This window comes from Haliotis cracherodii, unplaced genomic scaffold (genome assembly GCF_022045235.1).
Source record: "Haliotis cracherodii isolate W230 unplaced genomic scaffold, xgHalCrac1.p SCAF_17, whole genome shotgun sequence".
Lineage (NCBI taxonomy): Eukaryota > Metazoa > Mollusca > Gastropoda > Lepetellida > Haliotidae > Haliotis > Haliotis cracherodii.
This window is the reverse complement of record NW_027266272.1, coordinates 20,156,284-20,173,444: the sequence shown is the minus strand read 5'-3', so window position 1 is coordinate 20,173,444 and position 17,161 is coordinate 20,156,284. Positions and strand designations below refer to the sequence as shown.

The 17,161-nt window shown below is 43.0% G+C and overlaps 2 protein-coding genes across 2 annotated transcripts; both read right to left on the bottom strand.

Annotated features, from left to right (window-relative positions):
* Positions 1–252: 252 nt before the first annotated feature.
* On the bottom strand, positions 253–10,331 carry LOC139464670 (F-box/LRR-repeat protein 4-like). Its single transcript, XM_071246193.1, has 4 exons — positions 10,183–10,331; positions 2,312–2,417; positions 1,789–1,965; positions 253–354 (listed from the first exon to the last, which is right to left on the bottom strand). Exons 1-4 carry the CDS (start codon positions 10,329–10,331, stop codon positions 253–255), a joined length of 534 nt encoding a protein of 177 aa, XP_071102294.1.
* A 253-nt stretch (positions 10,332–10,584) lies between these two features.
* On the bottom strand, positions 10,585–14,311 carry LOC139464669 (uncharacterized). Its single transcript, XM_071246192.1, has 3 exons — positions 14,143–14,311; positions 10,810–12,154; positions 10,585–10,708 (listed from the first exon to the last, which is right to left on the bottom strand). The coding sequence occupies exons 1-3, from the start codon at positions 14,309–14,311 to the stop codon at positions 10,585–10,587; spliced, it is 1,638 nt and encodes a 545-aa protein (XP_071102293.1).
* Between the last annotated feature and the right edge of the window lie 2,850 nt (positions 14,312–17,161).

The following is a 17,161-nucleotide window of genomic DNA, read 5'->3' as shown; positions in this document are numbered from 1 at the left end:
ATTCCTTAATGTTCTGCTACCGAAGTTTTTTCATAATACATTGACGATATAATTGCATTCTTTACAAATACACAACAAACAAAGCTTAGCACTTCCTGTGCTTGTTATTCTAACAAATATTAAGTTTTGAACGGCAGTCGACCTTGGCAACAAGAAAATCACATATCCAAGTTCCGATATCGCCCACTCAAAATTCGAGATTTAATTGAATAATTTGATAGCCTCGTAGTGATGCAAATATCTAACATGCAACTACGCATATCCGGTGACCTCCACTGCATCCAGTTCAACCCAGTGCTGTGCAGGGCCGCAGTCGACCTCAATCCGCAGTTGATCAGTCTTGTACGTTGGTGTCTGGAGAGGAAACGAAAACAATAAAAAAAAACAGATATCATGGGAAACCACATAATTATTCAATCTTCAGAGTATGTAAATATAAGGCAAGACAAACTGGCTGGAAGCGGCACGTGGCCACAATTTAAAGTTGATTGTTGTTATGGTTGTAGCGTAAAGCCGCACATAACATTGGTGAGGGGCAGATATCTATGTACATACATGTATAAGGAGAAGGTAGATATCTACCTGTATAGGTTGTGTAAGAGGTCTATGGACGTACCTTTGTTGGTGGTGGGTAGATATCTATGTACATACCTGTATTGGAGGGGGTAGATATTGATGTACATACCTGTATAGGTGGGGGTAGATATCTATGTACATACCTGTATTGTTAGGGTGTATATATCTATGTAGATATCTATGTACATACCTGTATCGGAGGGGGTAGACAATTATGTACATACCTTTATAGTTGGGGGTAGATATCTATGTACATACCTGTATTTCAGGGGGTAGATATCTATGTACATACCTGTATTTGAGGGGGTAGGTATCTATGTACATACCTCTATAGGTGGGGGTAGATATCTATGTACATACCTGTATTGGAGGGGTAGATATCTATGTACATACCTGTATTGGAGGGGGTAGACATTTATGTACATACCTGTATTGAAGGGGGTAGATATCTATGTACATACCTATATTTGAGGGGGTAGACATTTATGTACATACCTGTATTGGAGGGGGTAGATATCTATGTATATACCTGTATTGATGGAGGTAGGTATCTATGTATATACCTGAATTAGTGGGCTGTAGATATCTATCTACATACCTGTATTGGAGGGGGTAGACATTTATGTACATACCTGTATTGGAGGGGGTAGATATCTATGTACATACCTGTATCGATGGAGGTAGATATTTATGTACACATCTGTATTGATAGGGGTATATATCTATGTATATACCTGTATTGGAGGGGGTATATATCTTTGTATATACCTGTAATGGAGGGGGTAGATATCTGTGTACATACCTGTATTGGAGGGGGTAGATATCTATGTACATACCTGTATTGATGGAGGTAGGTATCTATGTATATACCTGAATTAGTGGGCTGTAGATATCTATCTACATACCTGTATTGGAGAGGGTAGACATTTATGTACATACCTGTATTGGAGGGGGTAGATATCTATGTACATACCTGTATTGGAGGGGGTAGATATCTATGTACATACCTGTATTGATGGAGGTAGGTATCTATGTATATACCTGAATTAGTGGGCTGTAGATATCTATCTACATACCTGTATTGGAGGGGGTAGATATCTATGTACATACCTGTATTGGAGGGGGTAGACATTTATGTACATACCTGTATTGGAGGGGGTAGACATTTATGTACATACCTGTATTGGAGGGGGTAGATATCTATGTACATACCTGTATTGGAGGGGAGAAGATCCTGCTGGCGGTGAGGACAGAGACGGTAGACACCTGCCACAACACATCCCAGCTGGACGTGGACGGGTTCCAGGCAGATACCACCTTCACTCCTCCTGCGTGGTAGGTCTCGTATATGTCCACCTGGGTGATGTACAGCGACTGGGAGATCTGAACCTGAACATATATTCGGAGAAGCTGATTCGGAACAAGAAACGTACTTCGGAGCAACCCTATTTCTGGCGACTAAAGCTTTTGCAAAAGAGATTTGGTACAGCGTACATGAACAGTGAAGACATTTCAGTGTTACAGGTAGCTTGATATCATCAGACTTTATGACATCAACAATATAATGTTGCCGAGCTTAAATACACATACAGAATATATAAAACTAGTAGTTTGGGCCTCCTGTGTTATTTGAAAGTCATGGAAACCCTGACGAGGTCGAAGTGTATATTTCTAGGATGATAGCGTTGAGCATAGGTGTCATTGCCGTGTATTAGGTATTTGAATGCCTACGTACCTCTATCCACTCAATACCGGTCCACTCAGCTGATGCCCATGCGTTGGGGTCGTCGCCATAGGCGGGGTATACATCCGGAGTTCCAATTATTTTCTGGGCACTCCAGCTAATACAAAATACATGATAGAAATATGATGAAAATTTTGTCTGTCTTAGACGGATAGCATATCTGCATAATCTGCAACATATTTCACCCAGATGTCTTACTGGGCATACCCTCTTTGCGACCACCTGGTGATTGAAATCGGATGAAAAATTTGTCTGTCTTAGACGATTAGCATATTTGCATAATCCGAAACATACTTCATTCAGATGTCTTACAGGGCATACCCTCTTTGCGACCACCTGGTGTCATTATTGGTTTTCGCTAATCCATTCATATGATTTTCCCTGCAGTTTTGCCGTTTACCTACAATGGAATCTGTTTCGGCGGAACATCGAGACAGGTTATTTCCTGGCGCTGACGTGTCATATTTTCTGTATTCACCGAAGTAAGAGAGGTATAACTTGGTTTGTTAGTAGCATACACTAATTATGTAGTTGTATCATGTTGATACGTAAAAAGGCGATGCTTGACAGGAGAGGAGGTAATTTTTGTACATGACGTTCTGTTTACGTTGCTTATATTTGCTCTGAATCAGCATGGTAAGGTCAGTGGGTGTCCAAAACAGCACAAACTAGTGATGCGTGTATACCACTGCCATTTTGCAAAATTCCCCAAATTTAAAGCATATTATCAAGAAAATGGTATTGTTATGGCAATTAACAGGAATTAGTGTTAACAGGAATAAAGACTATTTGCAAGTTTAAAGTAAATATGTTTTCCAGGATATACACCCCAGGGAGCTGAGAATGAAAATCCAGTGCTCACTGATCCATTGACCGGGGTAATAATAGTGTAGCGCTATGAGCATCCACATGGTGAATGGAATCTGGCGCGTTATAAATGCACTTATTATTATTATTATTATTATTATTTGACACCTGGTGACATCACTATTGTGTAGTTATTCCACACGTGTTCATGATTTTGTCGGAATCGCAAATCCACTCTGCATTTGGTAGAGATTTTTTGTGAATATGTAAAAGATTTTGTTGCATTTATTTAAAATGTGAGCAGAAGGGGCAATATTATTTCGGGATCGTTTAGTGGACTCTGCTTTGAGTTGAGATTTCTTATGATTATGGCGTTTCATTTACCTGTACTTCAAAGGCACCTATGTTGAAGATATTCAGAATATGCTGCTAGGTCATTGGCATCGGAAATCTCCATTCTCAGCAGCTTTGTCAGCTGTATGTTGAACTGTTGTGTTATTGTAAATAACACCTGCATTTGGACACAAAGGTGAAACATTTCCGAACTTACTGAATCTAACTATGAATGGATTGTTTTTTCGAAGATTATAGTTTCATTCCGACTGATGGTCTTCGTCCCGCAATTTACTAAATTAATCAATTAATCTAATGCATATACGTCATTGATTCCATAGACAAGGGATTATCGCAACATCGCAGTATATTTTCTCCATTATAGACCTGGAAGCTTGTTTCTTTTCTTTGTCACTTTTATAATGTTCTTTAATATCCATTAGTGCTTTACCCAAAGTATCACGTATAGTATCATCCCTCGTGTCATATCCTGGTTTGTTTTCATTCCTAAAATTAATAAATTATTTGTTCACATTAATCTTTAGTGAACGACTGTGAAGAAAATATCGAGCTTGCGTGCGAGTCAGATCGATATCGGATGTCCTGTTGTTTGCTCGCGCTGTAACTTAACATTTCTGCTAAGGAATTGAATGTTCTTTGCAGGTGCAATGTTATCGAGATGAAATACCGAGTTCGTAATGGCTATTTGGTGACATGTTTTAAACATGTCCAAACGTAAAGTCATCGTTAAATCCATTTGTCAGGTGAGACTCATCTCATCAGGGACCGACCGCCTCCATGGTGTAGTGGATAGAGCGTCTGTCTGGAGACCGCCTCCGTGGTGTAGTGGATAGAGCGTCTGTCTGGAGACCGCCTCCGTGGTGTAGTGGATAGAGCGTCTGTCTGGAGACCGCCTCCGTGGTGTAGTGGATAGAGCGTCTGTCTGGAGACCGCCTCCATGGAGTAGTGGATAGAGCGTCTGTCTGGAGACCGCCTCCATGCTGTAGTGGATAGAGCGTCTGTCTGGAGACCGCCTCCGTGGTGTAGTGGATAGAGCGTCTGTCTGGAGACCGCCTCCATGGTGTAGTGGATAGAGCGTCTGTCTGGAGACCCCCTCCATGGTGTAGTGGATAGAGCGTCTGTCCGGAGAGTGAAAGTTCAGAGGTTCGCGTCTGGCAACGTCATGCCAAAAGATATTTGTTGTTACCCTGCCTGGTGCTCGGTATTAAGGGGATAAAACATAGACTGGCCGGCTCGGAATCTGTATACTGTGTCTGAGTTGGTTGTCCGGGTTAAAACGCGTCACGCTGAAATTTCACATGGAATGTTTGTCCATCGTTGTTGGCATGGTCTGTAAACATCTCCTCTGAAACCACTGGACCAATGACGCTGAAACATGCTGTTTGTGTTTGTTTGTTTGTTTGTTTGTTGTTTAACGCCGCACTCAGCAATATTCCAGCTATATCTCAGTGGGCTAGCAGTATAAAACCAGCATCAGTCCGGACTCGTACAAACCAACACGCAAGTACCTGCACGTATATAAGTACACTTATTTTGAACGCGATGTTAAACCCCATTTCACCTCACCACCTCAATAGGGTCATGTAAATAAAAGCGACAAAACCCTTTCCATAATTCAATAGAAATCTCTGCTAAAAGCCGAGTCGGTTTACGATTCCGACAATATAATGAACATGTGTTTATGAATCACTATCAAATAGTGATGATATTATGTGTTCGCGAAAAGGTGAGCGTATACTGCCCAACCGGTGGCACCCGTCACAAACACATGCAAAGGCAAGTCAATTGTTCACCTAAAAATCATGGGAACATATGGTACAGGTCAAATACAGGGAATTGCACTGGACACCATTTTTGTCACTGATGGTTCTACTACACCAAATCAGAACCAGTTTGGACAGTGCGGTTTTCGTAGGGAGCCTTCAGTGCAGATCGAGAGATATCTGCAGGCTGTGATTGGAGGATATTCTGTAAGATTTTTATGTCTTTCAAATGTACATCCATCCAGTTATTAAAACTGACCATGTTTGTCTATATTTAGTACTGTCTTTTTCAACATGATGACTTATGCTGAATGTGACCACAGCTATTTTCAAGTAGGTGACATTTGGTGCGAAGCTGGGGGTGGTGTGTTTAGCTTCCGGTACTCGGAAAAGGAGCTGGCTAAGCTAGTCATTTTTATTTTTTTTATTGCTGCTCTAGGGCCAAACTGTGCACACACATACAGGTAATAGCTGTTGAATGCTTAGTTATTTTTAAAAAAATCATAACGTTACTATAGAAGTCTATGGGAAAACATTTGGTTGTGTGTAACCTGTAGCGTCAATTTTGAAACGTCCTCAACATGTCTACCATTTTGAAAGCTTTCCTAAGGCCTTGAATGTTGTAACCTTGATCAAACAACTTCTCAGCAAGAGTCGTAAGTTACGAAATAATAAATCTATTAACTCGTGTTAGGTTAAGGGCATGTGGTTGAAATAGAGTCTTCACTTTTTTTATTTTATTTATTTTCTGCTAGCAGTGAGTGAGTATGGTTTTACGCCGCTTTTAGCAATATTCCAGCAATATAACGGCGGGGGACACCAGAAATTGGCTTCACACATTGTACCCATGTCGGGAATCGAACCCGGGTCTTCGGCGTGACGAGCGAACCCTTTAACCACTAGGCTACCCGACCGCCCCTTTCCTGATAACAAATTTAGCACGGTGAGATCAAATCAAAATATAGTTGTCTAAATATAAAACCTCAACAACAGAGAATCTAGTACTAGTATCCGAAGAAACAGATTCCAGTGTAGAAAAATACCTGTGAAAATTATATGAATGGATGACTGAAATCCAGCGATGACGTCATCTGTTCACGAAATGGGTAAGCAGATCCTGCCCAACCAGCTGCACCCGCCACTCACAAAATTTGCATAAAAGGGTGAGTAGATTTCGTCTGAGGATCTTTGCTTCAGTCTGTTTGCTTAAACTATTTACTGTTATATGTACAAAAGTATTTACTCTCAGAGAAGGCTGTGAAGGCAATGTTGGATGCTTGTACTGTCCAGAATATACACGAGTTTTCATTATACAGTCAAGTACCGTTAATCCGACATCGATGGTTGCATATGATTGTGTCGGATTAACGAGTATGTCGTATAAACGAAATTTAGTAGTATCAACGTTCGTGATCGAAAATCGGACAACTACACGATAGATAACGATTCAAACACGTTATAAAAAATATATAATATATATTCATTGCTGCATATTTGTAGTTGTATTTGTATTTGAGAGATAGAGTGTTCGAGCAAATGTAACTGAATTCACTCAATTTACATTGATTATGGCTCAAAATAGAGTTTAAGAAAGATTCGATGAGCTTTTTTTTCACAGACAACATGAAATTAGGTAAGATTATTTATCAAGTCTTTCAATCATGAGATAGTCTTGAAATTCGGATTAGGCATTGACAATGTTTGTGGTTATACTGTATTTTTAAAAGTAATTACCAGTCGTTGTTTGAAGTTGTTTCAAGTTCACACTGTAGCTCACCTGGATGTGTAGTTTAAAATGTCAACATTAACAGACACTGTACAAGTTTCTTTTACCTTACATCTTATCTTATATTTTATCAAATAATCAGCTCCCTAAGTCAGGTAATGTAAGGGCAGTAGATGTCAGAAGAGTCAAAATGTCATTTGAGAGAACTTACTGGCAAGGTCAAAACAAGTTTGGACTAGACTCAAATGAAGATGCCATCAGTCATTGGAAGTAACATCTTCATTGGCCGGTGGATTTCGTGGACAGTATATTTACAGTGCAAAGAAATGCATTTTGAGAAAATATACGTGCAAAGTTTAAACAAACAAAAAGTCAAAATTTATGATATCGCAAAACAACGAAACATATGTGTTTTGTCCAACTACCAACTACGACAATAGATGAAACAAGCCTATTATATTGCTGTGGATAAATTTATCCACCCCGTCGTGTTTTAGCTCCATGTCATCCACCGCCCAAAATGAGTACCATCGGAGGATAATTTATGCTTTTTGTTACTTATGAAATGAAGTCGAATCGTTTTAGTAAAAATATCGACGAAACTCTTTCCATTTTCACAAGATATTTCTGCCAACAGTAGAGTCGACTGTACGATTCCGATTACAAAATGAACATGAACATGCCGGGACTACAAACTAAGTTCGTTATATCGGTCAGTTCATTATAAGCGTGTTCGTTATAAACGTAGTTTACTGTAGATGTTATCAGTGAGGAAGTATAGCATTTCACCTGTTGTTTTTTCAGTAATCTTCGCATAACATTTGCTTTCATTTTTGGCAAAATTGTTCTGAACCTCTGAATATAGACATTTAACAATATCTATTGTGACCACGTATATTGACAGATATCCTATGGATCGCGTTTTTCCGTAAGTTTGTCGTGTGGGATAGTGGTGTACAAAGTTGGGAAATCAAATATTTTGACAGAATTAATCTTGGTTCTTCGAGATTGCAAAAAATCAAGCACATTCTTGATAGTTTTTGAGAGCCCAGAGGTATTAATTCCACGTATCTCAAATTCTTTCTGTGAATATATATACTACTCAAAATTTGATAAGGATCGTAGATATTTTTCTTAATAAAAAAACAAAATAACTGCATAACTGGCAATATTGTGTTCAAGTGAAATCAAAAACGTCTCCAACACACGTGCACGTGCATTTCATGCCATGGGAAATGCGTTTCACATCACAGTTCATGCTTTTGCTACCATTGCACGATTTCCAATCAGGCAACGGTGTCTGATTCATTGTGAAACTGTAAACTCAATTGAGTGTTTACACTACGTTTATCTACGCAATGCCCCCTCAACGTGTAAGGCGTCGCCTGACGACAGAACAACTGGGAAGATGTATTGGAATGCTTGATGCTGGCTATTCACAACGTGACGTTGCCAATGCACTAAACGTCAGCCAGAGCGTTGTAAGCAGGGCCTGGTCCCGACAGCAAAATTTTGGTACAGCAGCACACCGACATGGGGGTGGTCGTCAGAGGTCGACAACCCAACGCCAAGATCATTTTGTGGCTCTTCAGGCACGACGTCATCCCTTCTGGACAGCAACCAGCCTACGTAACGACCTCCTGAACGCCTCGGGGGTGAATGTGTCCACTCAGACGATACGGAATCGTCTTCACAATGCAGGTCTCTACTCGAGAAGGGCATGTGTCTGAATCCCCCTGACTGTTCGACACCGGCGGGAGCGATTGGAATGGGCTGAAGATCATGTCACTTGGACACGGAACGATTGGGTTCCAGTTCTGTTCACCGATGAGTCCAGGTATTGTTTGGACTTTACAGACAGGAGGCAGCGGGTGTGGCGACGACAACGTGAACGTTTCCATGATGCCAACATTAGTGAACATGACCGTTATGGTGGTGGTTCCATCATGGTCTGGGGTGGAATCAACAGAGATGGAGGGACAGATCTTCATGTCCTGGAGAAAGGAACAATGACGGGGGTGAGGTACCGGGATGAGATCCTCGATGTGTACGTCAGACCCTACGCTGGTGCTGTTGGCCCTGAGTTCATCCTGATGGATGATAACGCCCGTCCTCATCGCGCCAGGGTGGTTGAGCAGTACCTTGAGCAGGAGACAATTGTCCGCATGGATTGGCCAGCGCGCTCGCCGGACTTGAACCCGATTGAGCATGTCTGGAACATGCTGCAGGTTGCCCTTTCACGCCGTAGAGCACAACCCACGACTTTGGCAGAGCTCGGACATGCCCTCGTGGAAGAGTGGAACAACCTTCCCATTGGGAACATCCGGGTGCTTATTGACAGCATATCTCGACGTTGTCAGGCCGTCATTGATGCAAGGGGAGGTCATACTCGATATTGAGACTTCATCGACTAAGTGTAATGATGGACTATCCCTCATAACTGTGTAATTCTTTCTCTTGTTTGCTGTTAACATTTTTTAATGAAATGCCTTTTGGTGTTAGCAGATTTCAAACATTCCATATTGATACAAGTTCATGCCGTTCATGCATTTTCATTCATAACATGAATAAACACGTTTCTGAGTCAGAGTCATGTCTTTTGTTATGTTTGTGGTAACTTACACACATATCACCTAGTGATCCTTATCAAATTTTGAGTAGTATATATAAAGAGTCCTTCCTTGATTGTAGCTAACAACTGATTGGATCAAGAAGCCACGCATACTTCATACATATTGAGCGGTCAGTGTTCTCTCGGGCTTTACCTGCCGTGACCTGAGGTCTTGACACGGAGAGGTATTGCAGTGAAAGGTCGTATCCCGATTAGCCAATGCCATAAATTGCCTGTGTGGTCATAACAGTGCAAAGTACAAAGGTCAAATCAGGATCATCATTTTCAATATTGTATAAAACGGAACATATTTGTTGAACAGCACTACTAACTATACATTTACCATTTGGAAAGCAAATTGCTATGTAATGGCCATAATTAGCTCTTTCAATATGGCTGCTGAGGCGGCCATTTTAATAATTGGATCGGAACCTCATGATCACAGTGGGGTGTCATCATTGGTTGAAGGTTCAGATTTATTGGTCCAGTGAGAATATGTTCACGACGGACAACGAACAAATATGCCATGACATAATCTCCCTTTGGGCCAGGTGAGCTAAACAGGAATCCAAGTTATGCCCTTATATGCTAGTCTACTTACCGCGTTGCCCTGTATTGAGAGGAGAATTGTACGACAGATTCCACCCACAGTGAGATCAGTGCAGGAGCAGTGGTTACATCTGTCGTCGTTGTCGTGGTAGTTGTAGTTGTCGCATTATCAGAGATCACTGTAGTAGTTGCAGCTGTCATAGTAACCGTCGCAGCTGTCGTCGCAGTAGAAGCAGATGTCGTGGAAGCAGGTGTCAATGTCGTAGTAGTTGGGTTCGTTGGCGTAGTAGCTGTCGTCGCAGTCGTTGAAGCTGTAGTAGGAACATCAGTTGTCGCAGTTGCAGGTGTCACTGTAGTAGTTGCAGCAATCGTAGTAGTTTGGGTTGTCGACGAGATCAGTGCAGGAGCAGTGGTTACATCAGTCGTCGTTGTCGTGGTGGTTGTAGTTGTCGCATTATCCGAGATCACTGTAGAAGTTGCAGCTGTCATAGTAACCGTCGCAGCTGTCGACGCAGTAGAAGCAGTTGTCGTGGTAGCAGGTGTCAAAGTCGTAGTAGTTGGGTTCGTTGGCGTAGTAGCTGTCGCCGCAGTCGTTGAAGTTGTCGCAGGAACAACAGTTGTCGCAGTATCAGGTGTCACTGTAGTAGTTGCAGCGATTGTAGTAGTTGGGGGTGTTGACGAGATCAGTGCAGGAGCAGTGGTTACATCTGTCGTCGTTGTCGTGGTGGTTGTAGATGTCGCATTATCCGAGATCACTGTAGTAGTTGCAGCTGTCATAGTAACCGTCGCAGCTGTCGTCGCAGTAGAAGCAGTTGTCGTGGTAGCAGGTGTCAAAGTCGTAGTAGTTGGGTTCGTTGGCGTAGTAGCTGTCGCCGCAGTCGTTGAAGTTGTCGCAGGAACAACAGTTGTCGCAGTAGCAGGTGTAGCTGTAGTAGTTGCAGCGATTGTAGTAGTTGGGGGTGTTGACGAGATCAGTGCAGGAGCAGTGGTTACATCTGTCGTCGTTGTCGTGGTGTTTGTAGTTGTCGCATTATCCGAGATCACTGTAGTAGTTGCAGCTGTCATAGTAACCGTGGCAGCTGTCGACGCAGTAGAAGCAGTTGTCGTGGTAGCAGGTGTCAAAGTCGTAGTAGTTGGGTTCGTTGGCGTAGTAGCTGTCGCCGCAGTCGTTGAAGTTGTCGCAGGAACAACAGTTGTCGCAGTAGCAGGTGTCACTGTAGTAGTTGCAGCGATTGTTGTAGTTGGGGGTGTTGACGAGATCAGTGCAGGAGCAGTGGTTACATTTGTCGTCGTTGTCGTGGTGGTTGTAGTTGTCGCATTATCCGAGATCACTGTAGTAGTTGCAGCTGTCATAGTAACCGTGGCAGCTGTCGACGCAGTAGAAGCAGTTGTCGTGGTAGCAGGTGTCAAAGTCGTAGTAGTTGGGTTCGTTGGCGTAGTAGCTGTCGCCGCAGTCGTTGAAGTTGTCGCAGGAACAACAGTTGTCGCAGTAGCAGGTGTCACTATAGTAGTTGCAACGATTGTTGTAGTTGGGGGTGTTGACGAGATCAGTGCAGGAGCAGTGGTTACATCTGTCGTCGTTGTCGTGGTAGTTGTAGTTGTCGCATTATCCGAGATCACTGTAGTAGTTGCAGCTGTCATAGTAACCGTGGCAGCTGTCGACGCAGTAGAAGCAGTTGTCGTGGTAGCAGGTGTCAAAGTCGTAGTAGTTGGGTTCGTTGGCGTAGTAGCTGTCGCCGCAGTCGTTGAAGTTGTCGCAGGAACAACAGTTGTCGCAGTAGCAGGTGTCACTGTAGTAGTTGCAGCGATTGTTGTAGTTGGGGGTGTTGACGAGATCAGTGCAGGAGCAGTGGTTACATCAGTCGTCGTTGTCGTGGTGGTTGTAGTTGTCGCATTAGTAGTTGCAGCTGTCATAGGAACCGTCGCAGCTGTCGTTGCAGTAGAAGCAGTTGTGGTGGTAGCAGGTGTCAAAGTCGTAGTAGTTGGGTTCGTGGGCGTAGTAGCCGTCGTCGCAGTCGTTGAAGCTGTTGTGGGAACATCAGTTGTCGCAGTTGCAGTTGTCACTGTAGAAGTTGCAGCTGTCGTCGCAGTTGTCGTGGTAGCAAGTGTCAAAGTCGTAGTATTTGGGTTAGACGGCGTAGTAGCTGTCGTCGAAGTCGTTGCAGGTGACGTAGAAATAACAGGTGTCTCATTTGCAGGTGTCACTGTTGTAGTTGCAGCTGTTGTAGTAATTAAGGGTGTCAAAGTAGCTGTTTCAGTAGTTGGCATAACAGTAGTAGGTGAAGTTGTCGCAGCAGTTGCGTCTGTTGTAGTAGTAGTTGAAAGTGTTGACGTGGTAGTTGATGCAACTTGTCTGATAGTGTCTAAAATACGTAGAACATATGGTTGCAGATTACTGTATGTAACATTAAATTGCAGCCTGATAAAAAAGTCACGGCAGTATACACCACATTAAAAGTACAGTAAACTACGGATATAACGAACGTAAAGGGAAAACTAAATTAAAATTCTAGTTTGTTAAAAACGTAGTTCGATATAAGCATATATATACAGCATAAACTGGGCGGCAAAAGAAAGTATAGGTCGAGTTCATTGATCGATAAAAAAATAACAAGAAGAGGTTTTGTTGTGACTTATAATATTATCTAGGGAGGGGTAACAAATGATTGATCAACCACAGTTTGAATGAAATTGTGCAATCACAGGTAATGTAAGCTCAAGGTAAACAATGGCGGGGTAAGAAATTTCATTTTCAAAAGTTGTCTGAAATGCCACCAAAAAATTGTCAGACACACTACAAGTTCATTGTCGACACAGTTGCCTTCAATAGCGTGTATGACCTCCAGCTGCCTCAATGCATGCTGTGATACGCCGCCTCATCGATGACGTCAGTCTTCTGATGACGTGGACTGGAATCCGTTGCCACTCGTCTCTCATGGCCTGCTGCAATTCTTGTCTGTTGACGGGAGACTGATGGCGTGCTCTAATCGATATGTGAAGATTGTCCCACAGATGTTCAATAGGATTAATATCGGGTGATTGGACAGGCCAGGGCAAAATGTCAACGTTCTGCTGGTTTAGAAAGTTCCGAGTTTTGCAGTATGGGGCCTGGTATTGTCGTGTTGAAACAATGCCCCCTGCTGTTGGTTTTGTAAGAACGGAAGCAGTACTGTACGTTGGCTAATGGGATGTCCCAACATTGTTGCTGCCGTCGCCATCGCCGCTACGAATCTGTTTCGCAGGTGAATGAGCCGTATGTGACCGTCTTCCAGTGGTGTTGTCACTCGGGGTCGTCCGGTTCTAGGCCTGTCCTGTGTCCTCCCTGTCTGCCTGTACCGTTGAATCAGCCTGGCTACTGTCAATGGTGTTCAGCCTGGCTACTGTCAATGGTGCACAACCAAACCTTCTGGCATACTCTCTCTCTCTCTCTCTCTCTCTCTCTCTCTCTCTCTCTCTCTCTCTCTCTCTCTCTCTCTCTCTCTCTCTCTCTCTCTCTCTCTCTCTCTCTCTCTCTCTCTCTCTCTCTCTCAGTCGTGGCATTTCTTTTCTGTGCTTTCATCACGTGTGGTTATACCCGGCAGACGAACGCATTTATACAGCTAACATGCACGTGCAGTTTATGCCATAGGCGAGAAACCTGTTTCACCATTTTTTTGTCACCGCACGAGAGCCGTCAAAGGTGGCGCGTTCTGGTGAGGTGGTTTTTGGTACCTGTTCCATTTGCAGTCATATTCCCAATACCCACTTTCCACTAGTTATCGCTGTTTTTAGGAAACTTACAAATTACCAAACTATACTTTCTTTTGCCGCTTAGTTTATATACAGCAAATGGACAGGATAAAAACACATTTCGTAATATCCGTCAGTTCGTTGTAAGCGTGTTCATTATAAACGTAGTTTACTGTAATTACTTTAAAATAGTTTATTTATCAAATATTTCAATCATACGGCATGTTATATATCCTGACACGCTTAAGGGACACAACTCTGCACAGTGAATTGGAAGACTTACCTGGAAGGTTATATCCAAGCCACCACATCTCTGACGTGAGATTTAACTGTGACACCGGTTGTGAGTTTAGGATGCACTTCAGAAGAGTTTGGTGATAGAAGAAAGCCGCACAGCCGGTTACGTTGACGCAGTTCACGGCACATTCAGCTAAACTTGAAACTGTCGGCATGGTCAGTATGCCGTTTAATGACCTCTCGCCGGTGGACACATTACGTAGATCGCGTATGGAGGTATTTAGACAACCATTATAACCATGTACAATATTCACAAAAAGCCCTACCATGACAAGCATGAATACACCCATGGCTGTTGCACCCGGTCTTGGCTTGTTCGGTAAGATCCTGTACCTGTCAGTTCTTTCTGTGCGTTGACACGAACAGTTGATATCCAGCACTAGTATCATGCCAACCAGGTGCTTGACATTTCTTCTCTGTCAAAGTCGCTGTACATGTTAATCCGATGTATAAATATATCAGAAAAATCAATGAAAATCATTACTCCATTTGTTAAATAACCATTGTTCTGTTGTCTTTGTAGTTCTAGAAATTTGTCAAAACACGATACACGTCATGTTAAAACTGATGCCAATCAACTGAAATGGACCAAATGCTGAGAAAGCTCTGGCACAGACTTGATATTGATTGGTGAATTGTTACTATACAATGACATGGCAACATCGTTATCCACCAGCACGAATCTGAGGAAAAAGGAAAGTGTACCTGCATCTTATATTACTTATATGGGCCTCTGAAGACGTTAATGGGTAAATTGTTTGATTGGCATTTTTTAGAAGTTGATGGATGAAAAAGTAGTCAACAGTGTATGTATTAGAACTTTTTTATTATACTGTAATAGCGTCCTTATACCGTTGTCAAGCAAGACTGAATAATGAGTGTGTGAGTCAGTTAGTTTTAACGCCGCTTTTAACAGTATTCCAGTTATATCGCGGCATGTCGGCTTAATGTGGGAGGAAAGCCCGAAGTGATGCAGGTCTTAGACGTTTACCACTTCGGTGAAACCCACAGCACTTTTATGGTGCTGACAAACCTAGAAACATATTCGGGCCGAACCGGGATTCGAAACCACAATCATAGGTTTCTGGCGTGCCCAAGGGACGCAACTCTGCACAGCGAATCGCGGCGCCTTAGACGACTGGGCCACCCGTGCCCCCACGATCGAGCAAGGGTGGAAACTTGACTTTTACAGTCAGTTAACTCACTTGCCCCGGGAAGATGAGTTTCAGGAGGCGGCAGATGAAGTGGTCGTTTTTTTCTATGGATGGGAGGGGGATGTTGAAGGGCGTTGATTCAGGATTGATGGTCTTGGATCTGAGTCTGGGATAGATTATAGAAGAGATGACATGCTTGGCGAGTTCGGGTGGTAATTTTTTAGATGAGTGACGGAGCTGCTAGTTCTCAGTTGCCCACCCAAGCTGGGACTGGAATAAGCTAGATCAGCTACGACTGGCAATTGTCCCCCTTTAAGACAAGTCCCGACTAGCAATAGTCCCCATTTAAGACAAGCACAGAGTGAGTCAGTGAGTATGATTTCACGCCGCAATATTCCAGCAATATGACGGAGGCGGGGGCACCAGAAAGGGCTTCACACATTGAACCAATGTGGGAATCGAACCCGGATCTTCGGCGTGACGAGCAAATTCTTTAAACACCTGACTACCCCATCACCCCTTTAAAACAATCATGCTGATAACGAACACAATAAAGATCGGGTATTACTAAATGATTTTGAGGGTCCCATGGAATTTGTTACACACAGTTTGACAATTCGTTAACCCATTTATCCTACTTCGAGGGTACGATGTTAAGTCCTCCTTAAAGTCAAAAAGTGAGTGAGTATGGTTTTGCGCCCCCTTTAGCAATATTCCACAAATATGACGGCCGGGGACACCATAAATGGGCTTCTCACATTGTACCAATGTGGGAATCGAACCAGGCTCTTCGGCGCTACGAGCGAATTCTTTAACCACTGGGCTACCCCACGGCCCCTTTAAGACAATAATGCTGATAACGATAAGGTATAATGTCCCATGGAATATGTTACACACAGTTTGACTGTATGTTAACCCATTTTCTTACTCGCAGTGTACGTATGGCAAACTTTAACATGATGATCATGTGTATCACAACCTCTTCGTGGAAGCACGGATGGCCCAGTCGTTTAAGGTGCCACAATTCGTTGTGCAGAGTTGCGTCCCTTGGCCACGCCAGAAACCTATGATTGTGGGTTCGCATCCCGGTTTGCCCTGTGTATGCTTCTAGCTTTGTCAGCACAGCATCATATCCCTGCTCGTGGTTTTCACGGAAGTGGTAAACGTCTGAGACCTGCGTCACTTCGTGCTTTCTCCTCACATTAATTATTGATCAACAAATATAAAAATATTACCTCATTATGCTCTAAGATAAAGACGACGGTTTATTGACGTTGGCTGTGATGTGACAGTGCTAGGGATGCTTCTGAAGGAATATATATTTATTTATTACAATACATAGAGAATCGACCTGAATGTCTTCCGAATGTCTTCAAGAAGACGTAAGACGGAAAACTAAATTGCCAGACATTTTAATGTTCATTGAAACATAATATCATCTCTCTGGAGACGATACAGACAACAGGGCAACATTCATGACTTGTCGCGGGCTGTGTGACGTGACGTCTACAACACAACCGTATTTGGTTGGTGCATCTACGGAATCGACACCAAACTGCCACATTACTAGCTCGGACAATTCCGAGCGGCAGAACCGTAGGTAGCACAACGGCCGGCCCTGACGTTAAGTCAGTTTGTGGGGTGTCATGGGGGACGGGTGAGGATGGTGGCATCACAACTCATAAAGAAACACGATTCGTCATGGTTTATGGCAATTTTGAATGGCGAACGCTACCGGGATGACATCGTTCGAGATCATTTTCTATCCTTTGTGCAAAATACAGGGACGTGACGTCACGATGCGGCAAGATAATGCCAGCCCACACGTTGCACGTTTTGAGGCAGCATAAC

Bases quoted from the DNA above. Each gene is read 5' to 3' on its own strand.
- LOC139464669 (XM_071246192.1), bottom strand. From the start codon at position 14,311: ATGCCGACAGTTTCAAGTTTAGCTGAATGTGCCGTGAACTGCGTCAAC. The intron at 12,155-14,142 runs GTAAGTCTTCCA...TTCCCACAACAG, and splicing joins GCTTGGATATAACCTTCCAG to CTTCAACGACTGCGACGACG. The intron at 10,709-10,809 runs GTCAACACCCCC...CTGCGGCGACAG, and splicing joins ACTGCTCCTGCACTGATCTC to CTACTACGCCAACGAACCCA.
- LOC139464670 (XM_071246193.1), bottom strand. From the start codon at position 10,331: ATGACAGCTGCAACTACTACAGTGATCTCTGATAATGCGACAACTACA. The intron at 2,418-10,182 runs GTAAGTAGACTA...ATTTTGTATTAG, and splicing joins TCTCAATACAGGGCAACGCG to CTGGAGTGCCCAGAAAATAA. The intron at 355-1,788 runs GTATGTACATAG...TTTCCTCTCCAG, and splicing joins TCTTCTCCCCTCCAATACAG to ACACCAACGTACAAGACTGA.